The sequence below is a fragment of the Euprymna scolopes genome, chromosome 10, assembly GCF_053919585.1.
Source record: "Euprymna scolopes isolate OS-2025 chromosome 10, ASM5391958v1, whole genome shotgun sequence".
In the NCBI taxonomy this organism is placed as follows: domain Eukaryota; kingdom Metazoa; phylum Mollusca; class Cephalopoda; order Sepiida; family Sepiolidae; genus Euprymna; species Euprymna scolopes.
The window spans coordinates 30916170-30942019 of NC_136491.1; the positions used below are offsets into that span (position 1 = coordinate 30916170).

The 25850-nt window shown below is 32.9% G+C and overlaps 1 protein-coding gene across 8 annotated transcripts in view; it reads right to left on the bottom strand.

Annotated features, from left to right (window-relative positions):
• The window catches only part of LOC145285901 (serine--tRNA synthetase-like protein Slimp), a 378960-nt gene that overhangs the window by 141004 nt on the left and 212106 nt on the right, over positions 1–25850 (bottom strand). For all 8 annotated transcript variants that reach the window (XM_080134374.1, XM_080134369.1, XM_080134372.1 and 5 more), the window contains one exon: positions 12130–12271. In XM_080134374.1, the coding sequence (XP_079990500.1) occupies positions 12130–12271 (142 nt within the window). The remainder of the gene's footprint in view (positions 1–12129; positions 12272–25850) is intronic.

Here is a 25850-nt window from a genome sequence, read left to right on the forward strand (position 1 = left end):
CGGGAATAAGAAGCTGTATTACAATGAGGTATTTAAAACAGCGAATTGATGAAGACCAGTAGACCAACAAGTTAAATGAGCTGAAACAAAGGAAGCAGGGAATAGATCAGACAATTCTATAAAAGACATCTAATTAAATGGCTTCTTGATTGCTTGTGGACGAGAACATAAGAATTACAGAAGGCAAAAAATCCTTGAAACGCATAACCATATGCAGCCTGCTCGGAAATGTACTTGCTATGTTTGGCGTGCATATTCATAAAAAAATTATCTTTAGATCAATCCTGTTAAGTCAAAAAAGCAACCATTAAACCACATATGGTTTCTTCCATGCTTTGCCTCAAATAAGCAAGGGTTCTTAAATTACAGAAGCCAGAAAATCAGAGAAACAAGCAATAATGTCTTGTGTACAGACTTGCTTTTCCATTCTCATAAAAAGATTTGTTTCATTTGCACTTTTACTACTTGCAACCCAGAGATGAAAAAAAAAATCATTAGTTTTAGTGTCTGACTCAGAAAAGTCGTTTTATTTCATAGCAGATGGTAAAAATTGTAAAATGAAAATAATATTAAGTTGGTGCAAAAATAATGTTTTTTCATCAGATATATACACGTCAAAAAGCGGCATTATTTTTTAACTAACCTAATATTAATAAATTGCAAGATCATAAAAATAACTGAATTATATATAGAGAGTGACTTTTTTTTTAGAGTTTTAATTAAAGACAATGGATACTCCCTGTAAGGGTAGTTGTGCATGTAATTGTGAGGCAAGGGTTATGCAATCTCCAACCACACTTCTCCTGAATCGGCACTGCTTGAGTCCAGTGGCAAGGAAAAGTTCAGGATGACTAGAAACAATGCTGAGACAAGCGGAGAGCACATGCAGCGTCTGGGATTCCCAAATGGTCACCCATTTTAGTACTGACCAGGCTCAGTGTTGCTTAACTTCGGTGATCTAATGGGAACCGATGTGTTAATGTGATTTACAAATGGAAAACTTTAAATTGACAACTATTTTCTTTAATTGCAGATTTGGCAACTATCTGTGATTCCAAGTTCATCATGAAGAGACTGGCACTTGAGCAGTATTTACAAATTGCAAATGATACAAGTAATTTACAGAAAGAAAAATTTGATGAGTAAATAATTTCCTGATATGGACCTGTAAACAGGCCACCTCATTTGTGCAACTTAACCCAATTGGATTATTTTCTTTGGGGATATATTATAAAGACCCCTGTCTGCGCTGATAAACCAGACACAATAGATGACTTGGAAAACCATCCATTTTTGCCAAAATACAGCCTAATTTAATGCATAGAGTTTGCGAAAATTGGACCTCTAGACTATGCGGGGGGGGGGCATATGCCTAATATTGTATTTAAATTATAAATGCAAATATTAGTCTTTGGAATAAACCACATATTTGTATAATAAAAATATTTTTTGTGGTTTATTTTAATTTAAAGTTTGCCGCCTCTAAAAAAAAAAATAAATAAAATAAAAAAAAATCATCGTTTATATTTATTTTATTTCCCCGCTTTTAAATACTTCAGATGGTTTTTCAATGAAAGAATATAAAAATTTTTATCAAATTTATCTTGAACACCGTGTAGATTAATCATCACACACAGCCGTGCCTTTGAGACCATGTGACTAAACGCAGCATTTTTTTAAAAGTGGTTGTAGGCAGGCAGGCAGGCAGGCTCGAACCTGTACCGCAAAGGAGGAAAAGAACACAAAAAAAAAGTGACATCTTTGCTGTTGCGTCCATCACCAAACCAGAAGTGGCGAAGGTTTAAACTAAGGCTAGTCATATAAAAAGAGGGGATGACTTTCGAAAATATCAGCGAAAAAAGCGACCTCTCCCTCCTTGTAGAAAAGCGCCCAGTTAAGGGTGAAGGAATTAATGTTTTTAGCCAATTTTTCAATATATGTTGTCCGAAAGGTCGAGCTCCAAAACAATACTGATCTCATGAAAATCTGTTGCCTCTATCGAAACTTTTAGGCAGACATACAAACATACATACATACATACATTTAAACAGACAGGTGAGATTTATATTATAGATAGATGATCCTGCATTATCTTTCTTTTTTGAGAATGTGACTGATCTCAGCAAAACATATCATATGTAGGCAGCTGGAACAATTATATTGAAAACATTGCCAGGGCCGCTGCGAAAAAGGTAGGCTCTCTCTCTCTACCGTGCTAGAAAACTACTGACACCCGAAAGTATCCTGTACCTCTATAAGGCCACCATTCGCCCATGTCTGGAGTATTGTTGCCACATTTGGGCTGGTGCATCTGCTACTAGTCTCTCGCTCCTAGACAAGGTTCAAAAGAGAGTCGCCAATCTGATAGGCTCTGAACTGGCATCTAAGCTTCAGCCTCTGTCCCATCGACGAAACGCTGCATCCCTCTGCCTGTTCTACAAGTATTTTAATGGTGAATGCTCTGACGAACTGCAGACACTTGTGCCCCCACAACGTAGACACCCTCGACAAACCCGACAGGCAGTTAAATCCCACCCCCACACAGTAGAGATCCCTAGATGTAAAAGATCTTTCTACTCCAGTAGTTTCTTCCCCAGAACCGCTAGACTCTGGAATTCCATTCCAGGTTCCTGCTTCCCTAACTGTACTGACATGCAGAAGTTCAAGTGCAATGTGAACCGACATCTTGCTGCCCAAATCCCAACATAGTGCCCCAGTAGTTGCTGCCCCTGATAGTAGTACCCTACACCAAAGTGGCAATGTGTCTTGTTTGGGGTGAAAGTGTAATAAAAAAAATTTAAAAAAATTAAAAAAAAAAAAAGGCAGGTCAATAGTAACTTGCTGCCTTATTTTCTTACCACTGTGATTTAAATGTCAATTTAAGAGCAAAAAAAAAAAACTGATCCCGTATCTCTGAGATTCATTTTGCTTTGAAAATTGATTCTTGTAAGAATATATAAAAGAATTATTTATTGCATAATCATTACACATGCCAGCGTATTTCACAACTTGGATATGAAAAAACATTTTCTTCAACATGAACAGAAAAAATTATCTATCTTCACCAACGCTCTAATATCTCGACTATGAAAAAAAAAAAATGTCTGTATCACCACGAGGAAGCTTATGGACTCAAAAATTTGGATTAAAAAAATGTTATTTATGAAAAAAAAATCCTGCATCGCGTTATCTATTTTAAAAGATTTTCAAATTTATATATGTATATATTTAAAAATAACACAAAGATTGTAAATTGTAAATATATTTAATAGATTGGTTGAGCTATTTTATCTGGTTGATACTACTTTTTTTTTTTTTTTTTTTTTTTTTTTTATATCTCATAGGATTAGCAAATCTCTCGACGGAGGCAACTTTTCTAGGGCAATTGCTCTTGACATATCTAAGGCCTTTGATAGGGTATGGCATAAAGGTTTACTTCATAAGATCTCTAGCTATGGTATTGCTGGAAATGTCTTCTCAGTTATTAAATCATTTCTCTTTTTTTTTTTATGCTTTTCCAGTTAACAGGAGCTTTTTGCTTATAAAAATAATTACTTTCTAGTTATATATATATATATATATATATATATATATATATATATATATATATATATATATATGAATTTTAAAATGGATACAATCCGACGTTATGATGTGAAAAGGAAGACCGGAGACTCAACGTTTCGCCCGAATTATGCAGGCTTTTTCAAGAGGTGTGGTCACTGACGAGAGGGTCGATGTTTTTAGTTTTATATATATTGGGGGAGTGTATGCAAATAAAACTATTATACAAAAAAAAAAAAAAGAACAAATATATATTTATAAACAGTGTCTAGATTATTTTCGTGCAATATTATTTTAGATAAGTGGAAAGAAATGTTAAAAAATCCTTTTCTCTGTTTGATAGTGTTAGTAGAGTTAGAGATAAGAGCAGATTCCAGCAGAAGGCGTGTTGACCTACTATGTATATGCTTTAGGAGGGTCGCATTTTCGAAATCGAAATGATGGTCATTATATATATATATATATTGTATAATAGTTTTATTTGCATACACTCCCCCAATATATATAAAACTAAAAACATCGACCCTCTCGTCAGTGAGCACACCTCTTGAAAAAGCCCGCATAATTCGGGCAAAACGTCAAGCCTCCGGGTCTTCGGCTTCCTTTTCACATCATAACGTTGGATTGTATCCATTTTAAAATTCATACTACGTAAATATAAAAATACACTAATCGCAGCCCACTCCAACATGAACAGGAGTGCTTTCTTACAGAGATGCATTGACAAGAAGGTCATTCCCAAATGTACAAACAAGACCCTTAAAACTTCCCATCATATTTTTCCTAAACACATCGAGCAATACTTTAACACATCAATACATAATCTTAAGAACAGAGCAACTTACTTACGAACTATCGCAAAATCACTAGCAAACGATCTATATTTGAATCATTCTCTCTCCAATAACACAACTTCCAAAATCAGACAACGGATAAAATCCTTCAACTCCGATCATAACAAAAAATTATCCAACTTAATTTCCAATAGCAAGTGGAGTTCCATCGGATGGCCTGAACTTATCGAACATCTTATCAAACGACCATTAACAAACATTGAAACAGAAGTCCTTAGCTTTGGTTTGAAATTCGCAACAGGGATCTTTCCTAAAAAAAACAACTAATATGATCTCCCATAACTACAAACATGAAGACACAGACTTCATGAAGGTTTTATCCAAGGCATTATATCCGCGACTGCCACTCAAACCATAGATAGCGTCTTACCGAAACGTCACATAGACGCATTATCGCATATGGCTAACGACGATAAAATCATTATCACACCTGCAGACAAAGGTGGCGATGTTGTAATTATGGAAACAATAGAGTACAAGAATAAAATATTTCAACTCTTGCAAGATAAAGATACATACGAAGAAACTAATTCCGATACAATACAAATAGAAACTGATAAGTTCAACAAAATGTATAAGAAATTAATAAACAATAATAAAAACTGGTCTGCCTACATAGAGCCCCACCCTATAATTCCTACCTTATATGGACTTCCTAAAACTCATAAAATTAACACACCAATTCGCCCAATTATCTCAGGCATTGGCAGCACCACACATAAAATAGCACGAGCAATCTCAAAACTGTTAACTCCATTATTAGGCACCATCAGTAAATCCCACATTAAAAACTACGGCGACTTACTCAATAAAATAAAACTCCTTAATATGAAAAACAAAACTCTAAACAGCCTTGACATAGAATCTCTATATACGAACATCCCCACCAGGAAATGCCTTAATCTACTTCATAAACACCTCAACAAAATAAAAATCGAATTACCTTTTCCAACTAACACATTAATAAACATTATAAACTTGTGTATTGATATGATGTATTTCACATTTAGTGGACTCTATTACAGGCAGAAGTTTTGATTGCCAATGGGTAGCCCCAAAGTGGGGTCCTGGCGTACCTGTTTCTAAGGTTTACTGAAAGTGGTCCCTTAAAATATAAATTACCTAAGGGTGCATCATATCACAGGTACATAGATGACATTCTACTCAATCTCCGCAAATCGTCGAATATTGATAATGTCACTAACAAACTTTATAAAATAGAACCTACCATCAATTACATTTAGGAAACTGAAAATAATAATTCCATATCTTTCCTAGACATACAATTAAATAATAATAATCAACTAAAATTCAAAGTTCATCGTAAAACAACTAATAAGAATGATTATGTACATTTTTACTCGCAACACAATGACAACGTAAAAAAGGCATTATGATTGGATTTTATCTAAAAGCTATGAGAATATATAGCAAAGAATATCTAAACGATGAATTTGAATATATAGAAACTACATTCAAGTACTTACAATACTTCCTACTTGACGCTAAAAAAAGGCCTTAAAAATCTATCAAAACCGAGATCAAAACCACCCCCAAGAAAACCTAACACACAATAGAAGACTAATTGTTCTAACGATAAAAAATAATGACGTTTATAAAAAACCTTAACAAAATCGGCTTTCAAATAGTACAGAAAACCTCCCTAACGATAAAAGATTTAACTCGGAAATCTAAAACTAACAATAATAAACCATTAACACAAGCCGGAATTTATACCATACCGTGCCTTGATTGTGGCAAGATATACATAGGAGAGACGCAGCGAAACCTTGCTAAAAGATTATATGAACACAAAAGAGACATAAAGAACAACAATACACTTAATGCTTTTTTTGGTCACACAATTGAAAAAGACCATCATTTCGATTTCAAAAATGCGACCCTGCTAAAGCATATACATAGTAGGTCAACACGCCTTCTGCTGGAATCTGCTCTAATCTCTAACTCTACTAACACTATCAAACAGAGAAAAGGATTTTTTAACATTTCTTTCCACTTATCTAAAATAATATTGCACGAAAATAATCTAGACACTGGTTTATAAATATATATTTGTTTTTATTTTTTTGTATAATAGTTTTATTTGCATACACCTCTTGAAAAAGCCCGCATAATTCGGGCGAAACGTCGAGCCTCTGGTCTTCCGCTTCCTTTTCACATCATATATATATATATATATATATATATATATATATATATATATATATATATATGTGTGTGTGTGTGTGTGTGTGTGTGTGTGTGATGGCTGCAAATTCATTCTCGAATATTGCCATTACTTGATAGAACATTAATAAATTGAAATATGAAGACAGATCAGTGATGAGCCGCACGAAAGTGGCTTTTAAGCCCTGCCAAACTCTGGCATTCTTTGGCAAACATGGTGCAGACATGAGCGCCACTAGCAGCACGTGCTTGATGGTAACTTCTCCGAACATTCATATGCCATTTCAAACCATCTGTTGTCTTGCACGTCCACCTGCAATTGACACAAGTTAGATCTGGCAACACAAGACTGTTTTGTGGCCCATTGCGCTGATGTGCAGTCTTGTGGCTTATCAGCCCAGCTCTGCTCAGACAGTCTCCCGCACGCCTCACACTCCAGACCAATTTGGCATCCCAACTCATCAATTGCTTCTTGCATGTTCTCTTTCCGAATATCTTGCTTCAGTTGTTCATATATATGTTCATGTATATATTTCTGTAGAAATATATTTTCTTATAATATATCAATCCTTATTTAAGAAGCTCAATGTAATTATAGAGCAATATAGAGAATAAATGACAAAAAATTATATTCCAAAATTCATGATGGTGACCATCTTATAATTTATTCCTTTGATTCAGATTAGAATTAATAAATTTACTAATTATTAAACAGAACATTTTGGTAGAAGATTCATAAATTAATTAAAATGTTTGGCACAAATAGTTGGGTTTAATGACTTTGGTAAAAATTCAATATGGCGTAATGGAAAACTAAAAAGGTATTTACAGCTTCTCTTCCAATTTTCGGATTTTAATCATGTCAAATAACACTTCATTTCTTTTGGACGGATTGATTGTTGCTATTTTTCTGATGAGTTAAGGGCATAATAGATTCACTGATTGATATGATAATTAAGTGATTGATTTTGCACTACGAAACAGATACTGTCAAGAATTGTATAAGTCAACTGAATTAAAGGAATAAATTATAAGATGGTCAACCATGAATATTGAATATAACTTTTTGTGATTTATTTTATATATATATATATATATATATATATTTTCTACACCATATTCCCTCTGCTTCACTTTTTTTGTTTTCAACTAAGTTCTTTGACTTACTTGTTGTTTCATCAAATACTTCTGCATGCAAAATCTGATCCCGCATTTTGCTAATTCCTACCCTCTGATGAGAAGGAAAGTATTTCTTCGAAACTCCGTAGATTAAGGACTATCAATTTATCTAGTGTTTCCTTTTCTGATTAAATATGTTTTTAACTTGATTCCAGTAAAGCAACTGGCCCTGACGGTATTCCAATTATAGTACTCAAAAAACTTCAACCTGAACTAGCGCCCATACTTAAAAAACTGTTTAAACGTTGTCTTAAGGAGAATAGTTTCCCATCTCCCTGGAAAATTTCATCAGTATGCCCTGTATTTAAGAATTCAGGTGATCGTTCATCCCCCTCTCAGTACAGGCCAATAAGTCTCCTGTGCGTCATGAGTAAGTTGCTGGAATCTGTGTTAAATACAGAAGTAATCAACCATTTCAACAAAAATAACCTTCTTAGTGACACTCAATATGGTTTCCGTTCTGCTAGATCTACAGCAGATGTGCTTACAGTTATATCTCATAGGATTAGCAAATCTCTCGACAGAGGCAACCTTTCTAGGGCAATTGCTCTTTATATATCTAAGGCCTTTGATAGGGTATGGCATAAAGGTTTACTTCATAAGATCTCTAGCTATGGTATTCCTGGAAATGTCTTCTCAATTATTAAATCATTTCTTTCTGATAGGTTCATAAGAGTAGTAGTTGAGGGGCAAAAATCAGAAGCTCACAGTATTAATGCCGGTGTCCCTCAGGGGTCCATCCTGGGCCCAACTCTTTTCCTGATCTACATTAATGATCTTCCAAATCACATCCTTACATCATTTGTAGACATCTATGCTGACGACACTACCATTTATGGTAGCACATCTAAGACAGTAAACGACCAAGTTCTCTCCAATTCTCTCTCCTCTGATCTTGAGCACGTAGTACAATGGGGTAAGGAGTGGCTGGTTACTTTTAATGCATCTAAAACCAAGCTTCTCTCTTTACATCATCAACATTCTGATCCACATCTGGCATCAATTGAAATGAATGGCTCTCGTCTTCAGGAGGCCTCAAGTTTTGACAAGCTTCTTGGCTTGACCATTACTCCTGATCTCAAATGGAACACGTACATCAAATCTGTTGCCAAGGCCGCTGGAAAAATGGTGGGATCTTTCTATCGATCTGGTAGATATCTCACTGCTGATGCTATTCTCTATCTATATAAGAGCCAGGTACGTCCAAGGATGGAATACTGTTGCCACATCTGGGCAGGAGGTGCTTTAAAGGACTCGGTCTGCCTTGATAGAGTTCAAAATAGACTTCGTAGCCTCGTAGGAGATGTCCTTTTCTCTTCCTTGCAACCTCTATCTCACAGAAGAGATGTTGCGAGTTTGTCTCTGATGTATCGTTATTTTCATGAAAAGTGTTCGACTGAGCTTCAATCTATGGTCCCCCCTCGCCAAACTTTCACAAGAAACACTCGTCTAGCTGTAAACACTATCAATAATTCCCCCCACTCTTTATCTGTGCCTAAACCTAAACGTAGATTCCATGAACAAAGCTTCTTTCTTAGAACTGCACGCCTGTGGAATTGTCTTCCGTTTTCCTGCTTTCCGGCTGACTACAATATGGTTGTCTTCAAGTCTAACGTAAATAAGTTCTTGATGAGCCGTTCCATATAAGTTATCAAATTTACCAAATTTTCATTACTAATGATTACTATAATGTCCAATTTCTACTGTACACTCTTTAACGCTTATCCTTGAGTGGCCTCTTGGCCTTGATAATGTGGTGATGCCTATGTAAAAAAAAAAAAAAAAACTCATTTCAAAGTGTTTTTTAACATATTTTATTAACTGCTTGCTCATATATATATATATATATATATATATATATATTGATATTTCCCCCAAACCTCTGGCCTTGATGAAAGGAAGACTAAAACCTGCCGCTATGATCTGAAACAACAACAAAAGGAGACTTGATTCTTTTTTTGAAAATAGAGTACGATTATCAAATAATTCTTATACTTATACACTGTGAAATTTACTTTATGTATGAAAACCAAAGAGGGGAGATATAACATATGAAAAGGGCTTTGTGTAAAACCAACCACAAAAATATATATATAGGCAAGTTGTTTTAAGGTTGAATAATAACACAAGTCTCTGTGTGCGTTGTGTCAACACCTAATTTTTGTGGATATTTTAAACAGCATTCCATAGAATGATTACCAAAATAATCAGTCAAAAATGCCTGTCTCGTCATAACATACGATTAAACAAATCCGCATAACATGTTGATTTGCCGATTCTTCCCTTATCTTGTGATATTGTCTTCTGAACAATTCAATAAAACTGTTACCATCAATTTTTAAAATCACTCCTACCTGAGAGTATTCTGTATCTCTATGAAGCTACCATTCACCCGTGCATGGAGTATTGCTATGTTGTTAGTCAAACGGAAAACACCAGAAACAAATTATAATAGTCGATTATTATGATCGTTGTAATATTTTTGAAAATAGAATGTTATCATAGCAAAATAAATATTTACAGAGAAAATTATTTATGTTAAAATGTAAAGAATGTAAATAATAATTTCAAATGGATTGGTCTCTAGGTCTGTTGACTCTTACGTTTGTCTTATTACAAGTGATGTTGTAAGGGAGAGATGTTGAGAGACGTGTTCATGTTATGAAGATTCATATATATTAAAATGTTCATTCTTAGACGTGTAGAAGAAGAAAGCTCTTAGAGTGAGGAGATAGTGTTCAGACATTGTGTAGACAGTCTTCAGACAGTCTTAGTGTAGATATGAGATGTAGATTCACATTGTGGATATGAGATATGTATGTCATGACATTTTATAACACAGACATATAGACATATAATAACAATTCAATTTACCTTTTTGTAGAATCACAACATAAGACGACGTTTTACAAAAACACATGATGGTTTTATTTCTTCACGACCGGCCGTGGTTTTCTCATCAAGAATTCAAAGCTTCACATTTTAAGTTTCAAAGTGATCGTCTCGCTTCGAATTTCAAACTGGACTGTCATCTGTCCCTCTCCAAATCCCCCTTCTTCTGTCTGCCCAACTCTAAAGTTTTTTCTGTCTATTTCTAGAACTTTCTATTTTCCATGACGTCATACACATGTTAAAACACATGCCTTCTTTCACGTGTTCTGGACATGCGTGTCCAAAACTTTTCCTTTTTTTACAAAAGGAATTTTAACAGAGTTTTGACAGAGTTAAAGATTTGAAGTGAACAAGAGCGACTAGAGTCGGATGGTGATGGATCCCAGTGGAAGGGGATCAGAATGCGTTAGTCTAGGACCAGCAGAAGTTTTCCCATGGGGAATATCGGAAATAAAGGTTGCTGAAGAAATAAAATCAAGGTCTGTCATTTTCTTGGGAAGAGTTTCCCATTGCAGCTTTCCGACAAACGAGATCAAGGATGGACCAGATGTTTTCTCCGATTTGGCCGATGTTACAACCCCGGATAAGAGTTATTCGTCCCTTTTGTTGCAAAGGTATTTATGTATATTCTTCTCACGTCATAAACTGTAATTAAATGTACATATACACACAACAAATTTTAATTTAGACGCCCACAATGCACGACGGTCATAGTCAAACATACTTATATACAAACGTCATATAGACGATGGTGACATGTATATGCAAACATCTATATGGGCTCCCACAATGCAACAGTATTATTGCCACATCTGGGCTGGTGCATCTACCACTAGTCGCTTCCTCTTAGAGTAAAAAAAAAAAAGAGTATCGCACTATCAGCCAAGCTCCAACCCCAGTCCCATCGCTGCAATGTTATATGCCTTTGCTTGTTTTATAAATACTTTAATGGAATGTGCTCCGATGAACTTGTAGCACTTGTGCTCTCTTGACATACATGCTCCTGATTAACCCAACAAGCAGCAAAAGCCCACCCCTTCACTATTGTGATCTCTAGATGCTGGAAAGCTTTCTAGTCTAATAGATTTTTTTTTTTCATCAGACTGCTAGATTTTGGAATTTCCTTCTTGTTTCCTGCTTCCCTGACTGTACCAAGACACAGAAGTTTGAATGTAATGTGAACAGACATCTTACTGCTCAACTCCTCTGTATACATGATTCTAAATAGTAGCCCCTTACATCTGATTGGTTATACACCTTGTTTGGGATGAAAAAGAATTAAAAAAAAAATAATAATAAAAAACTCTTGCAGTATTTTGCGGAAAGAAAAAAAAAAAAGAATTCTTTAAAGAAAAAAAAAAAATTCTTTAAAGTAAAAAAAAAAAAAAAAAAAGAAGAATTCTTTAAAGTAAAAAAAAAAAAATTCTTTAAAATAAAAATAAAAAATTCTTACCACAACAAGTGTTCTGAAAATTTCAGGACAGCTTAATTGTAAGAATCCACTTTCACTCAAATTCTGTGAAATTTGGTAAATCCAGTTTTGTTCCAACCAGGCCAATTTGCCAGTAAGATAAAAAGCACCAGGTCCAACATCACTGTCAAGAGAAACCAGAAGAAAAAACATTGAATGCTGTGTATTTAAAAATATTATCTATTTAAAAAAATAATTCTTTAACAAAAACAAAAAAACACAACTCTCTACCAAACTACTGTCCATTTTTACTCTGCAGACTTGAAACTTGATATATGGGGTATTCAGACCTGATCTTAAATGGAACACGTACATCAAATCTGTTGCCAAGGCCGCTGGAAAAATGGTGGGATCTTTCTATCGATCCGGTAGATATCTCACTGCTGATGCAATTCTCTATATAAGAGCCAGGTACGTCCAAGGATGGAATACTGTTGCCACATCTGGGCAGGAGCTGCTAGAAAGGACTTGTCCTGCCTTGATAGAGTTCAAAATAGACTTCGTAGCCTTGTAGGAGATGTCCTTTTCTCTTCCCTGCAACCTCTATCTCACAGAAGAGATGTTGCGAGTTTGTCTCTGATGTATCGTTATTTTCATGAAAAGTGTTCGATTGAGCTTCAATCTATGGTCCCCCCTCGCCAAACTTTCACAAGAAACACTCGTCTAGCTGTAAACACTATCAATAATTCCCCCCACTCTTTATCTGTGCCTAAACCTAAACGTAGATTCCATGAACAAAGCTTCTTTCTTAGAACTGCACGCCTGTGGAATTGTCTTCCGTTTTCCTGCTTTCCGGCTGACTACAATATGGTTGTCTTCAAGTCTAACGTAAATAAGTTCTTGATGAGCCGTTCCATATAAGTTATCAAATTTACCAAATTTTCATTACTAATGATTACTATATTGTCCAATTTCTACTGTACACTCTTTAACCCTTATCCTTGAGTGGCCTCTTGGCCTTGATAATGTGGTGATGCCTATGTAAAAAAAAAAAAAAAAAGAAGACCTGTGGATCGAAAGGATTTGGTTTTTTAGCCAGAAAAATAGCTGCTAAGACATTAACATTTTTAAAAATTAGAACTTGACAAGTATAGTCCAATGTAATGTGTATACTCGACGTATGCACAAATATACATTTATATATTTCACTGTGCTAATTTATAAAGTTTTTATATGTATGTATTGTTAGCTCAGAGGGTAGCAAAAACTGAGAGAGGGCTAGATCTTTTGTTTTCAATTCTAGTGGTACACAAATTATGTTATTACTACGATATTATCCCATTGATTACTGTACACACAATAATCCTTATTCCCGAGTGGTTTCTGGGCCTTGATAAGTGGTGACCTCCATGTAAAAAAAAAAAAAAAAAATCACTACTATATATTGGGTACAATATAATAATCAATAGAGTATTGAATACAGAATTTGCATAAATTAAAATATCATATTTAAAAGTATTTTACGGCCAGGTAACACCAAATGGCCTACTAGTGTGTGTGTGTGTGTGTGTGTATGTATATATATATATATATATATATATATATATATAAAATAAAAATTACAATTAAATTTACCAAAATGATCCAAGATGGTAAAACTAAAGTATATTATAAATATTAAAGAATTAATATTTATACAAGCTTGATAAAACCAAAAGGAGATAGAGCTTATAATATATATATATATAAGAACAAGTAGTTAATAAAACATGTTAAAAAAAACTTTGAAAAAGAGTTAAAAACATATTCAATTTTAAAAAGGAAACACAAAATAAGTGGATAGTCCTTAATCTGCAGAGTTCCGAAAAAAATACTTTCTTTCTCATCAGAGGATCGGATTTTGCTTGTAAAAGTATTTGATGAAACTACAAGTAAGTCCTAGATCTCACTTGGTAACAAATAGTGAAGCAAAGGGAATATGGTGAAGACAAAGGTGATTTCATGTGAATGGATAGTCTGGTGAAGGGTAAAATATCCAATAACGGTAAAATCCAAAAATCCAAAATCCAAACAAGTTGGTTAAATTTCCATTTCCACAAGTAAAATCCAAGGGAATCGCATAATTGGAAGATGATCCAAAGTAATCCAAAAGGCAGAAATCCGCGGAATAATTCACAAATGGGTGCAAGGAAAAGAGAATGAGTTCAAATAATAATTTCATATATATATATATATATATATATATATATATATATATATATATTGAGGTTGCTATTTTCCAGAGGTAAGGTAACCAGTGAAATATAACGAGGTTAATATTAGAGTGCTTAATACCGAAATAAAGCAAGTTACACTTTCAGATTTGTCTTTACATAAGCAGTAATGTGTTGCTACACAGTCATGAGCATGTTTCGTTCTTCTATTATTTAGTAACTAGAGACCTCATCAGGCAACAACACTTATTCAAAAGCGGAATTCTTAACCCTCATTCTTAATTCTAATTCCACGTTTGAATATAAGTGAAGAGATTTCTAGTTACTAAATACTAGAAGACCGAAACATGCTCATGTAAAGACAAATTTGAAAGTATATATATATATACTAGCAGAGAGACCTGCCGTTGCCCGGGATTTAATAAGGATCAACAAATGTTTTACACTCCCATATTTTATTGTCCTTGAAATTGGTGAAATTGCCTATTTTTCAATCAGATCGATTGATTGCTATCCTTGCTTGGGGACCCATCGTGGTGCACCAGGAAGAAGTTTCACATTCCTACACACACAGACTTAATCCACAATACATTGCACTGTAGAGAACCTACTGCTGATTTTATAAAATTATTTTCATATACAATAAAAAGTCAAGTCTCATGCTTCAATCATGCTCTGAATAGAAACATTCATTTCAAACGTCATAGAAAAGAACCCACTGTTGATTTTATACGCCATGCACATCTGTTTGTGCGGTGATAAAACTTCTCAAATGCACTTGTGATGTTAGACTGTGTTAAAAATGGTAACTTTCGTTCCATCTTTAATGTTTTTTTTTTCAATTATCGATTTTCAATAATTATCAGAGGCATCCCAGTACAAAACCTATCTAAGAACACTACCAGACATATAAGGTACATTTGTGTGAATTTTTTTTTTTTAAATCGGCCCAACAGTTTTGGAGTCCCAAGGACCCAAACTCACAAAATTCCTTTTATATAGTTGTGTGTGTATAAGTCACTAAAGAGAGAAAATGAAAGCATAATAACTATATAGTAATATCTATAGATTTATTCATTTATTTAATAAGGGTATACATCAATTAGGGGTGTTGTATAAGTGGGAACTCTTATACCATGGTATTTCGAAGCCTAATGCTTCTCATCAGAAGAGTAGAGAAGATGCTAGGTAACATAATAGGGATGCGACGTCTAGCAAAAGATACATTCAGAGCAAAATAAATTATAGAGGCTGTTCGAGGGAACTGTATTGATCTCTGTGATAAAGGAAGAGTGTAATTTTTATTATATAATGTAGGTAGGTGTATTGCATATCTGTCATCGTGGGTTTAATGTATGTGGACAGTTTGTGTGTTTAAACTCTCGGGAAGAATATAGGCTAAGTTACTTGAAAGAAGTTTCTTATTTAAACATATGTGTAGATGCGTTGTAGCTATGAAGGGGGTTTACAAGAGATAGGGGGTTTATGCTACGTCGGTATTTTTTAGCAGGGGTATCTGAGAATATAACATTATTCAGGTTTGTATTACTGTACACACAGATTTGAAAAAGTTGTCAAAAACAAATGTTATCAAAGGCAAGCTAAGTTACTTTTCTACCTAACTGGATAATGTTTTAGTGTTCTTATTTAATGCTACATGTCCATTCGGCTCAAAAAACATACAATGTTTACCAATGTATTTGAAAAATGCAAATGGCGGCATGCTCGCTTGTGAACACGGTAAGTTTGCGAAAACGAATTTAAACAAAAACAATTATACAAAATACTGTTAAAAACTCACTCAATATAGGTTACTGTGACATAGGCGGACATATATTTAGTGGGTTTCTAACAGTATTTTGTATAATTTTTTGTTTGGATTCGTTTTCCCAAATTTACCGTGTTCAACAGCGAGAACGCCGCCATTTTTCTTTTTCAAATATATCGATAAACACTGTATGATTTTCGAACCGATTACACGTTTGGAAGTGATTAAAACCACTAAGAACTTTTCCAGATAGGTAGAAGAGTAACATCTTGCCTTTGATAACATTTGTTTGTTTTTTGACCACTTTTTTGAATCTATGTGTATAGTAACACAAACTCCATTATTTAAAAGAGATATAAGTTAGGCATTATAGTATGATGATTAAAGTAAGGGGATGAATAATAAGGGGTGTAAATAAGGGGTGCAAATAAGGGGTGCAAATAAGGGGTGCAGATAAGGGGTGCAGATAAGGGGTGCAAATAAGGGGTGCAGATAAGGAGTGCAAATAAGGGGTGCAAATAAGGGGTGCAGATAAGGGGTGCAAATAAGGGGTGCAGTGTACTAAAGAGGATAAACAGATGGTAGAATAAGGGAATAAAAATACCAAGGAGCATGCAAGAATTATAGAGTGATAATAGATAAACATGTAAGAATTATAGAGTGATAATAAACATGTAAGAATAATAGAGTGATAATAAACATGTAAGAATTATAGAGTGATAATAAACATGTAAGAATTATAGAGTGATAATAGATACACATGTAAGAATTATAGAGTGATAATAAACATGTAAGAATAATAGAGTGATAATAAACATGTAAGAATTATAGAGTGATAATACACATGTAAGAATTATAGAGTGATAATAGATACACATGTAAGAATTATAGAGTGATAATAGATATACATGTAAGAATTATAGAGTGATAATAGATACACATGTAAGAATTATAGAGTGATAATAAACATGTAAGAATTATAGAGTGATAATAGATACACATGTAAGAATTATAGAGTGATAATAGATACACATGTAAGAATTATAGAGTGATAATAGATACACATGTAAGAATTATAGAGTGATAATAGATATACATGTAAGAATTATAGAGTGATAATAGATACACATGTAAGAATTAAAGAGTGATAATAAACATGTAAGAATTATAGTGATAATAGATACACATGTAAGAATTATAGAGTGATAATAAACATGTAAGAATAATAGAGTGATAATAAACATGTAAGAATTATAGAGTGATAATACACATGTAAGAATTATAGAGTGATAATAGATACACATGTAAGAATTATAGAGTGATAATAAACATGTAAGAATTATAGAGTGATAATAAACATGTAAGAATTATAGAGTGATAATAAACATGTAAGAATTATAGAGTGATAATAAACATGTAAGAATTATAGAGTGATAATAGATACACATGTAAGAATTATAGAGTGATAATAGATACACATGTAAGAATTATAGAGTGATAATAGATAAACATGTAAGAATTATAGAGTGATAATAGATAAACATGTAAGAATTATAGAGTGATAATAAACATGTAAGAATTATAGAGTGATAATAAACATGTTAGAATTATAGAGTGATAATAGATACACATGTAAGAATTATAGAGTGATAATAGATACACATGTAAGAATTATAGAGTGATAATAGATACACATGTAAGAATTATAGAGTGATAATAGATAAACATGTAAGAATTATAGAGTGATAATAAACATGTAAGAATTATAGAGTGATAATAGATACACATGTAAGAATTATAGAGTGATAATAGATACACATGTAAGAATTATAGAGTGATAATAAACATGTAAGAATTATAGAGTGATAATAAACATGTAAGAATTATAGAGTGATAATAAACATGTAAGAATTATAGAGTGATAATAAACATGTAAGAATTATAGAGTGATAATAGATACACATGTAAGAATTATAGAGTGATAATAGATACACATGTAAGAATTAAAGAGTGATAATAAACATGTAAGAATTATAGAGTGATAATAAACATGTAAGAATTATAGAGTGATAATAAACATGTAAGAATTATAGAGTGATAATAGATAAACATGTAAGAATTATAGAGTGATAATAGATACACATGTAAGAATTATAGAGTGATAATAAACATGTAAGAATAATAGAGTGATAATAAACATGTAAGAATTATAGAGTGATAATAAACATGTAAGAATTATAGAGTGATAATTGATACACATGTAAGAATTATAGAGTGATAATAGATACACATGTAAGAATTAAAGAGTGATAATAAACATGTAAGAATTATAGAGTGATAATAAACATGTAAGAATTATAGAGTGATAATAGATAAACATGTAAGAATTATAGAGTGATAATAGATAAACATGTAAGAATTATAGAGTGATAATAAACATGTAAGAATAATAGAGTGATAATAAACATGTAAGAATTATAGAGTGATAATAAACATGTAAGAATTATAGAGTGATAATAGATACACATGTAAGAATTATAGAGTGATAATAGATACACATGTAAGAATTATAGAGTGATAATAATAGTTTTAAGAGATATGTAGTTATTAAATATAGGAGAATAAAAAGTATAAAAAATAGGGGAATAAAGTGGATAAAAAGCAAAAGTGTCAGGATATGAAGAGTCAAGTGACAGAAAGAAAGAAGTAAAAATAAACAAAACGAAATAAAAATTGATAAATAAAATGAAGATAGAAAAAAAAATTAAAAAATATATAAAAGAATATAAAGTAAAATGAAAGTTCGATAAATGAGGAAATATTCAGTTGGAGAAAGTTCTTTAAGGGCTTTAGTGGATATATATATATATATATATATATATATATATATATATATATATATATATATATATAGTCTTGGAAGGTTTTTTTAAATTTTAAAACTACTATACAAAAGAAAAACTTATTTTTTATCATTCATTAGAAACCCATTTAGTCAGTAAGTCATTCAATCACTTGCAATCACTGCATCAACTTACTCTCTCGAATTCACTATAGTACTAGTAATAATTTTTTTTTTAAGGGATCATCAGTTGTTTACCATGAAATACTGTTTCAGGGATTTAAATATATATATATATATATATATAAATCTGGAATCTAATATATATATATATATATATATATATATATATATATATATATATATATATATATATTAGTGATGGGACGATTCCAATATTTTTCCAGATTCCAATACAATTACCGATTCTGTACTAAATTTCCAATTCTGATATAATTACCGATTCCGATTCTTTATAAATCTCTATATATTTAACTATAAAAGTGTTATTTTGTCCCGATTACTGTAAAAAACTGATCTGCCTATATTTTCTCAAACATAAAAACACAATTGTGACGGGGTGATCTAGAGATTTTAGTCTTACTGGAAGTTTAAAATCAATAAATATTTATTTTATTATTAATACAAGCATTGGAAGATGTTTTATAAACCAAAATCAAATAAAAAAAAAGATAATTTAAGGAATTGGTTTTGGTATGGGGTGGATAGAAGTAAAATATAGGAATAGAATAATAGGAGATAATAGTTCTAAGATATACCTAGTTATTAAATATAGGAGAACAAAAAAATTTTAAAATAGGGGAAAGTAAATGGAAGATTTAAAAAATAGCTGGTTGGTTGGTTGTTTTACGGCATATCAACCTTTTTCAGGTTATTTAATGCCGAATCCAGTAATTTTGAAGAAAAAATGTTTTAATAAAGTATATTTGTTTTTTTTCCAAGTCGGTTTCTATTTAACCCATAGTTGGGACCCTAACAGGTACTACCACTCCAGGTCAGAGTGGACCTGGGAGCAATGGCAATTAAAGGGTGGCTTCACACTTCCCAAAGCCTGCAAGCTGAGGCCTCACCATCGGATATAGTTTAAGGTCATATCCAGGACCGGAATAAAGTGGATAAAAAAGCGAAAATAATAGGATATAAAGAGTCAAGTTACAGAAAGATAGAGAAATAAAATAAATATAGAAAAATAATATAAGGATATCAAATAAAATGAAAGTTTGATAAACAAGAGATTACCCAGTTGGAGAAAGTTTTTTAAGACCTGGGTGTGGAAACGTAATGCCAAGCCTTTAATCAGGTCCTTATTGGATGCAACAACAACTGTGGTTCTCTCTTACAGACCCTGGACAGATATTTATTAAAATAATTATATTCATAATTATTGGCTACATGTGTGCATACATATTTCAGCTGTGAATTCTCTTGAAATCCAATCTCATCAGGTCACTAGGAGATATGGTTATTAACCGTAACGTTAAACGGAAAGAAACAGAGACATGTGCATGTGAGTTTTTTTTTTTCTAAACAGTTCACTTCCTGTAAGTAAACAAAAATACTCAAGCTGAGATCGAAACCAAAACCTAAAGACAGCGAGTCAAGTACGATAACCATTAGGCCAGCTTGAGACGATCTTAAAAAATGTCTTAAACCTACTTATTCTTAACATAAGGAAGCTGCCATGTGCACAATTCACGCATACACCGTCGTGAAACAATTGCCAAACAGATAAAAATCCGATGAGCCCCCAAGTACAATTTTTTTTAAATTTTGACTCTTAGCAGCCCTTTTTTTCTGGATCAAAACCGATTAAAAAGTTTTTCAGATGTCTGAATATCCTATGTACCAAATTTCAAATGTGTAGATCAAAAATTTGTTGAGTATATATAGGTTGAGAGTTGTTCACACACACACATTTTCACTTTTATAGATATATAGATTTATAAATACACACACTCATTTTAAAAATTCTCTAGTTTAAATATGACTAACTGCTTAATTCAAAAACGCTTACTTGCAATATATAAAAACATTATTTTATTTTGACATATCTGTCATGTTATTTTCATTATCTGAATAATTTCTGAAACAAGGTTAAAAGCTGCTCTACAGGTTAAAATGATGGCCATGAGTTGTATAAATTTTTGATGGGGGCAGGGATGGATATTGTTTGTTTCTCAAGGTCGGCATTGACAATGTGGTCTCTATTTTGAAAAGCTAGCTGAAAACAATCTTGAAAAAGAAGAACAATGGTTTTACTACACGTCAGCTTTTCTGTCATCAGTCAGTGGAGGAGAAATCCTTCTACACTGGGGCGATTTTAATTTTTGTTCCTGTCCAAGGTGCCCATTTTTAGAAAGTTAGATTTTCTCCACAGCAAAAACTGGGTTGAGGAGGCAAGTAAATAGGAACTTTGGTTTGGTTTGTAATTTTTTTTTTTTCTTTTCTGGCAGATTAACCAACTATTAGCTATTTAATATTGAAAAGGTTACCAATTATAATTTTATTGGTAAGATAAAGTGCTTATTCAGATTGGCACTTATGGTGATAAACAAAAATGAAGAAAAACTTTTATATTGTACCTACTTATCACGGAATGAAGATCGTATATTCCAAAAATCACAATAATTGATCAAGTAGTTTTTGTTTTTTGTTTTTCGAAAAGGATTTGCTGTTTTTTTTTTTTTACTAATAAGTGAAGGCTAAAGCAATTTTAACATGTGGCAACAGCTGTGAAAATGAAGGCTTACCGTTCAAACGACCTAGGTGTGTGTGTGTGCTTTGTCATCACTGCGAAGCTAGGATAAGAAAAGAATTCCAAGATGGTGCCGATGGCGTTTTGTAATGGTATGATCTCGGAAACTCTCGCAAAATCTCGTGCATATATGCAAATCAGTTGGTCTTCGACAACTATAAATTCAGGTCGTTTTGGAAGGCAAGGGTGAGGAAAGAACGGCCGGTTGGTAATTGTGTATGCTGGATCGTGTTGGTGGCGTGTCACCGTGTCTGTGTGTGTACTGATCGAACCGCTTTCCTGTCCCTTGCACATTGGACTTTGAATTGGTTTACACTGGACTTGCACATTGGACTTTGAATTTGTTTAGATTGGACTTCAACTTCATAACATTCTTTAAATTTTGTTTTTAACATATATAGAATGACCCTTCTAAAAAATGCTCTTATAATTTGAATAATTTACTGAAAGAAAAAAAAACTCACACGTTATGTTAATAAATTAATGTTTGGTTTTAAATCTTAAGTTTTTTATTGTATTTCCAACATTATCCAAAAAAAAAAAAAAAACGAAATGAAAATCGGTTGTCTTCCCTTGATTTTACAATCGCCACTACTTTCTTCCCTTCATAGACACAAAGTAAATTTTAATTTTCTTGAATAAAAAAAAAAAAAAAAAAATATTTGATCAAATTACAGGATTTTTAAATTTTTATCTTCATCTCAACCATGCTCGGTACGTACATCATACAGATTTTTCTTTACGTTAAATTGCCGCCATAAGTGACTATAAGCACCTAAGATAATTATTTATATTTCTAGAGTACAAAACTGGAAATTGACTCCAACAATTGCCAAATATAATTCCATAGGTAGGGTAAATAATGTTCCTAGAATGCACAGCTCTTAGATAAACAAAATACATTGCTTTCAGAATACATATTTCTAAGAATACATAACTCACAGGAGAAAATTTCACCGTCAAAATAAAAACATTACTTTTAGAAGGGAATTCTAAGAGAGAAGCATTACTCTCAAAAAACACTACTCAAAAAAAAACATTACTCCTAGAAAAATATTTCTTTGAAAACATTTGAAAGCAATCTTTAACATTGGTAATCTCTGTTCTCAATGTGATTGACCATCAGCCACTGTCCTCTAGTATCTATTTGAGAAGAAAAATACAAAGGAGAAATAAGGTTTTGATTTTTTTTAAATCATTAAATAATACAATAGGAGTTGGTTATTTAGTTTTATGGCATATCAACCCTTTTCAGGTGTTTTAATGTTAAATCCAGTTATTTCAGAAATAGTATTCATGTTGCATTCAGTTATTTTGTAGAAGATTTTTATTCTTCAACTCTTTATATCTTCAATTGCTAGTTTGTAGTGTTTGGTTTGGTTGTTTTATGGTGGATTTTATCGTTTTTGTTCCCTGCCCTGCAGAACATGAATGAGTTTTGCAATGGGAGCGGGAAAAGGGTTACAGTATTAATGTTTGGTACATTTTAAGTCAGGAAACCAGTCAGGAAGTAGGGGAGATAGAAAGAGAAAAGGGAAATGGGAAGAATGAAAAGGGGGAAAAGGCGGGTTGTTGTTTTTGGAGAACATGATTAAGTTTTGCAAAAAGGAAGTAGAAAAACAAAAAACATCAATGTTAGGTGCATTTCATCTCAGGAAGCCAATATCTTCAGACAGCCTGATCTGGTAGCACCAGTAGGAGTTGAAGCTATAGATACTAGGAAACATCATGACAAGCTGATTGATCAGATCAGACCTCTTCGATCCCCTGTTTAGTTGAATGAGATTTTATCGTTTTTGTTCCCTGACCTGCAGAACATGAATGAGTTTTGCAATGGGAGAGGGAAAAGGGTTACAGTATTAATGTTTGGTACATTTTAAGTTAGGAAACCAGTCAGGAAGTGGGGGAGATAGAAAGAGAAAGGGAAAAGGAGGAAACGGTGGGTTGCTTTTTTTTTTTATTTTGCAGAACATAACTAAGTTTTGCAAAAAGGAAGTAGAAAAAGAAAAAGCATGATCCCCTGTTTAGTTGAATGAGAAGAATAATAGTCATTAGGATCCTGGCCTAAAGTGGTCATAGGTTACACCCATGGCCTAGAGGTGGTCTCGTTGTAACATGGCCATTATACTTTAACCGTGTCGTTACATTTCAACCACTCGGACCCACACATCATCTGGTTTCATTGCAGAAACAAGCGAACAAGGAAGAACATAAAAAAATATGACTCAACATTTTTTCGAGATGAATACAAAAAGCATTTATCCCAGTAATTTCCAACAACGTACTTCACTTCACTGTTTCAAAATATCATGCACACGCATCGAACATGCCTACGAAGACACTCTTTCATGCACGTGTCTTTGTCGTCCCTTGCCTTTCCGCCTTTCTAGCCATGTGGCACGTTTTCTCTCTCACTGTCCAAGGGTCAAAACACGTCCGATTGCTTCTTTTGCTTGACCACGTGCTGCCCTTTTTTTCTTTTTCTCTCTCCTTCTTCCAGTGATGTCAGCATGGGCACGCTTGCTTAATTTGCATATGCTGCTAATACTTTTGCTAGCCAGCTATCCTAAGGCTGCTACTGATTTCGTTTGTCGATGGACGCTCTGTTACAAAAGGAGCACACCGTTTCGCTACACCATTTTTCCTCTGCATGGAGTTGTAGTCAGTGAATTTATATTTCCACTGATCGATGGTTTTGTCTGAACACAGCTTTCTAATAGACAAATGTTTCTGCGAAATAGTGAATATATTGCTTTCTGATTAACTTCTTTGACATCTTGCATAACTTTAATTTATGATCGGCCAAAATGAGTCTGTGGATTTTTTTATTTTTTTTTTTTTAATGTTTTTCCAGGACAACCTCTGTATTTGGGTGCCTTAAACAATCAGCATCATTTGTCTGTATGACCACGTTTAAGGTCAGCATACCACGTCTTAACTGTCACTTTTGACGTGGCAGAGGCTGAGTATCACTTCTAAAGCTATCGTTTTACTTCAACAGTATGCTTTTCGCATCAGAAAACTATGCCTTAGCAACACACAAAATTCAAATTTTCATGTTGCTTTTGAAAATTTTTTCAGTAGTTTCACTTAAATAACAGTAATTTGTTAACTAATACTCTGATTAAGATCAAATTTTAACCCTTGCCATTTGAAGCTTAGTACTTTATAAAATACCGTATGGATGTTTTGCTTTAGTCACGGCCTGGGATTTACTGAATGCAATGTTATATATATTGAATGAGAAGTAAAAGACACTAAATAAGTCCAATACAAAAAAAAAAGGATTCTCATAAAATTTTCTCTGAAAAAAAAAAAGAAAAAAAAAAGCTTAACATGAAAACTTATAATTTCAAATCATAAAAATATCGCAATTCCAAATAATAAAATAGATGCGCTAAAAAAAAAAAAAAAAAAAAAAAAAGCAGGAGGAAGCATTTTATGGTTTTGAACTAAATTTCCGGAAGTTATAAAATTGTAGAATGTTTTGTTTTTTTTAAATGTTTTTAAAACTTGAGTTTTATATACTTGTTCCTATAAAGAGGTATGACATAAAAGGATATACTGATTTCGTTGTATGGTTGTTTATGGGATAGAACTAAAAAAAAAAAAAAAAAAAACTGTGATTGGAATCTTTGTTCAAATTTAAATGTGCTTTTTTTTTTATTTATTCATATGCGTCAGACGTAACAGAAAACCAAAAAGTTAAATACATATAGAGAAATTAAAAGGAACAAACCGACTTATGTGTTCATCAACGTTTCGTCTTTATTTCGAAACTTCAATACTCCGGCTGAAGAGAGCTTGATATGGGTATCTAAAACAGTCCCTAATTATTAGGTTTGAAACCGACGGTATTGATGATTTATCTCATCTAAGCTTTCTGTAAATAAAATAAATAATACGTTCTTACTTTCGGATTTTTCCTTATAATAGAGCACTCTGCTGGAATCCTTTTTTCCAAAAAATATAACTAGTTATCTATCTATATATCTATAAAAGTGAAAGTGTCTGTGTACATTTCCCTACACAATAACTGTCAATTTTCAGTCTACAGAAATTTGATATACAGGGTATGGAGATTTGGGAAAATCTTTGTAATCCGTTTTCATCCAGAAATTTGGCTGTTAAGGGGTCAAAGTTCAACGATTTGACCTTTGAGAA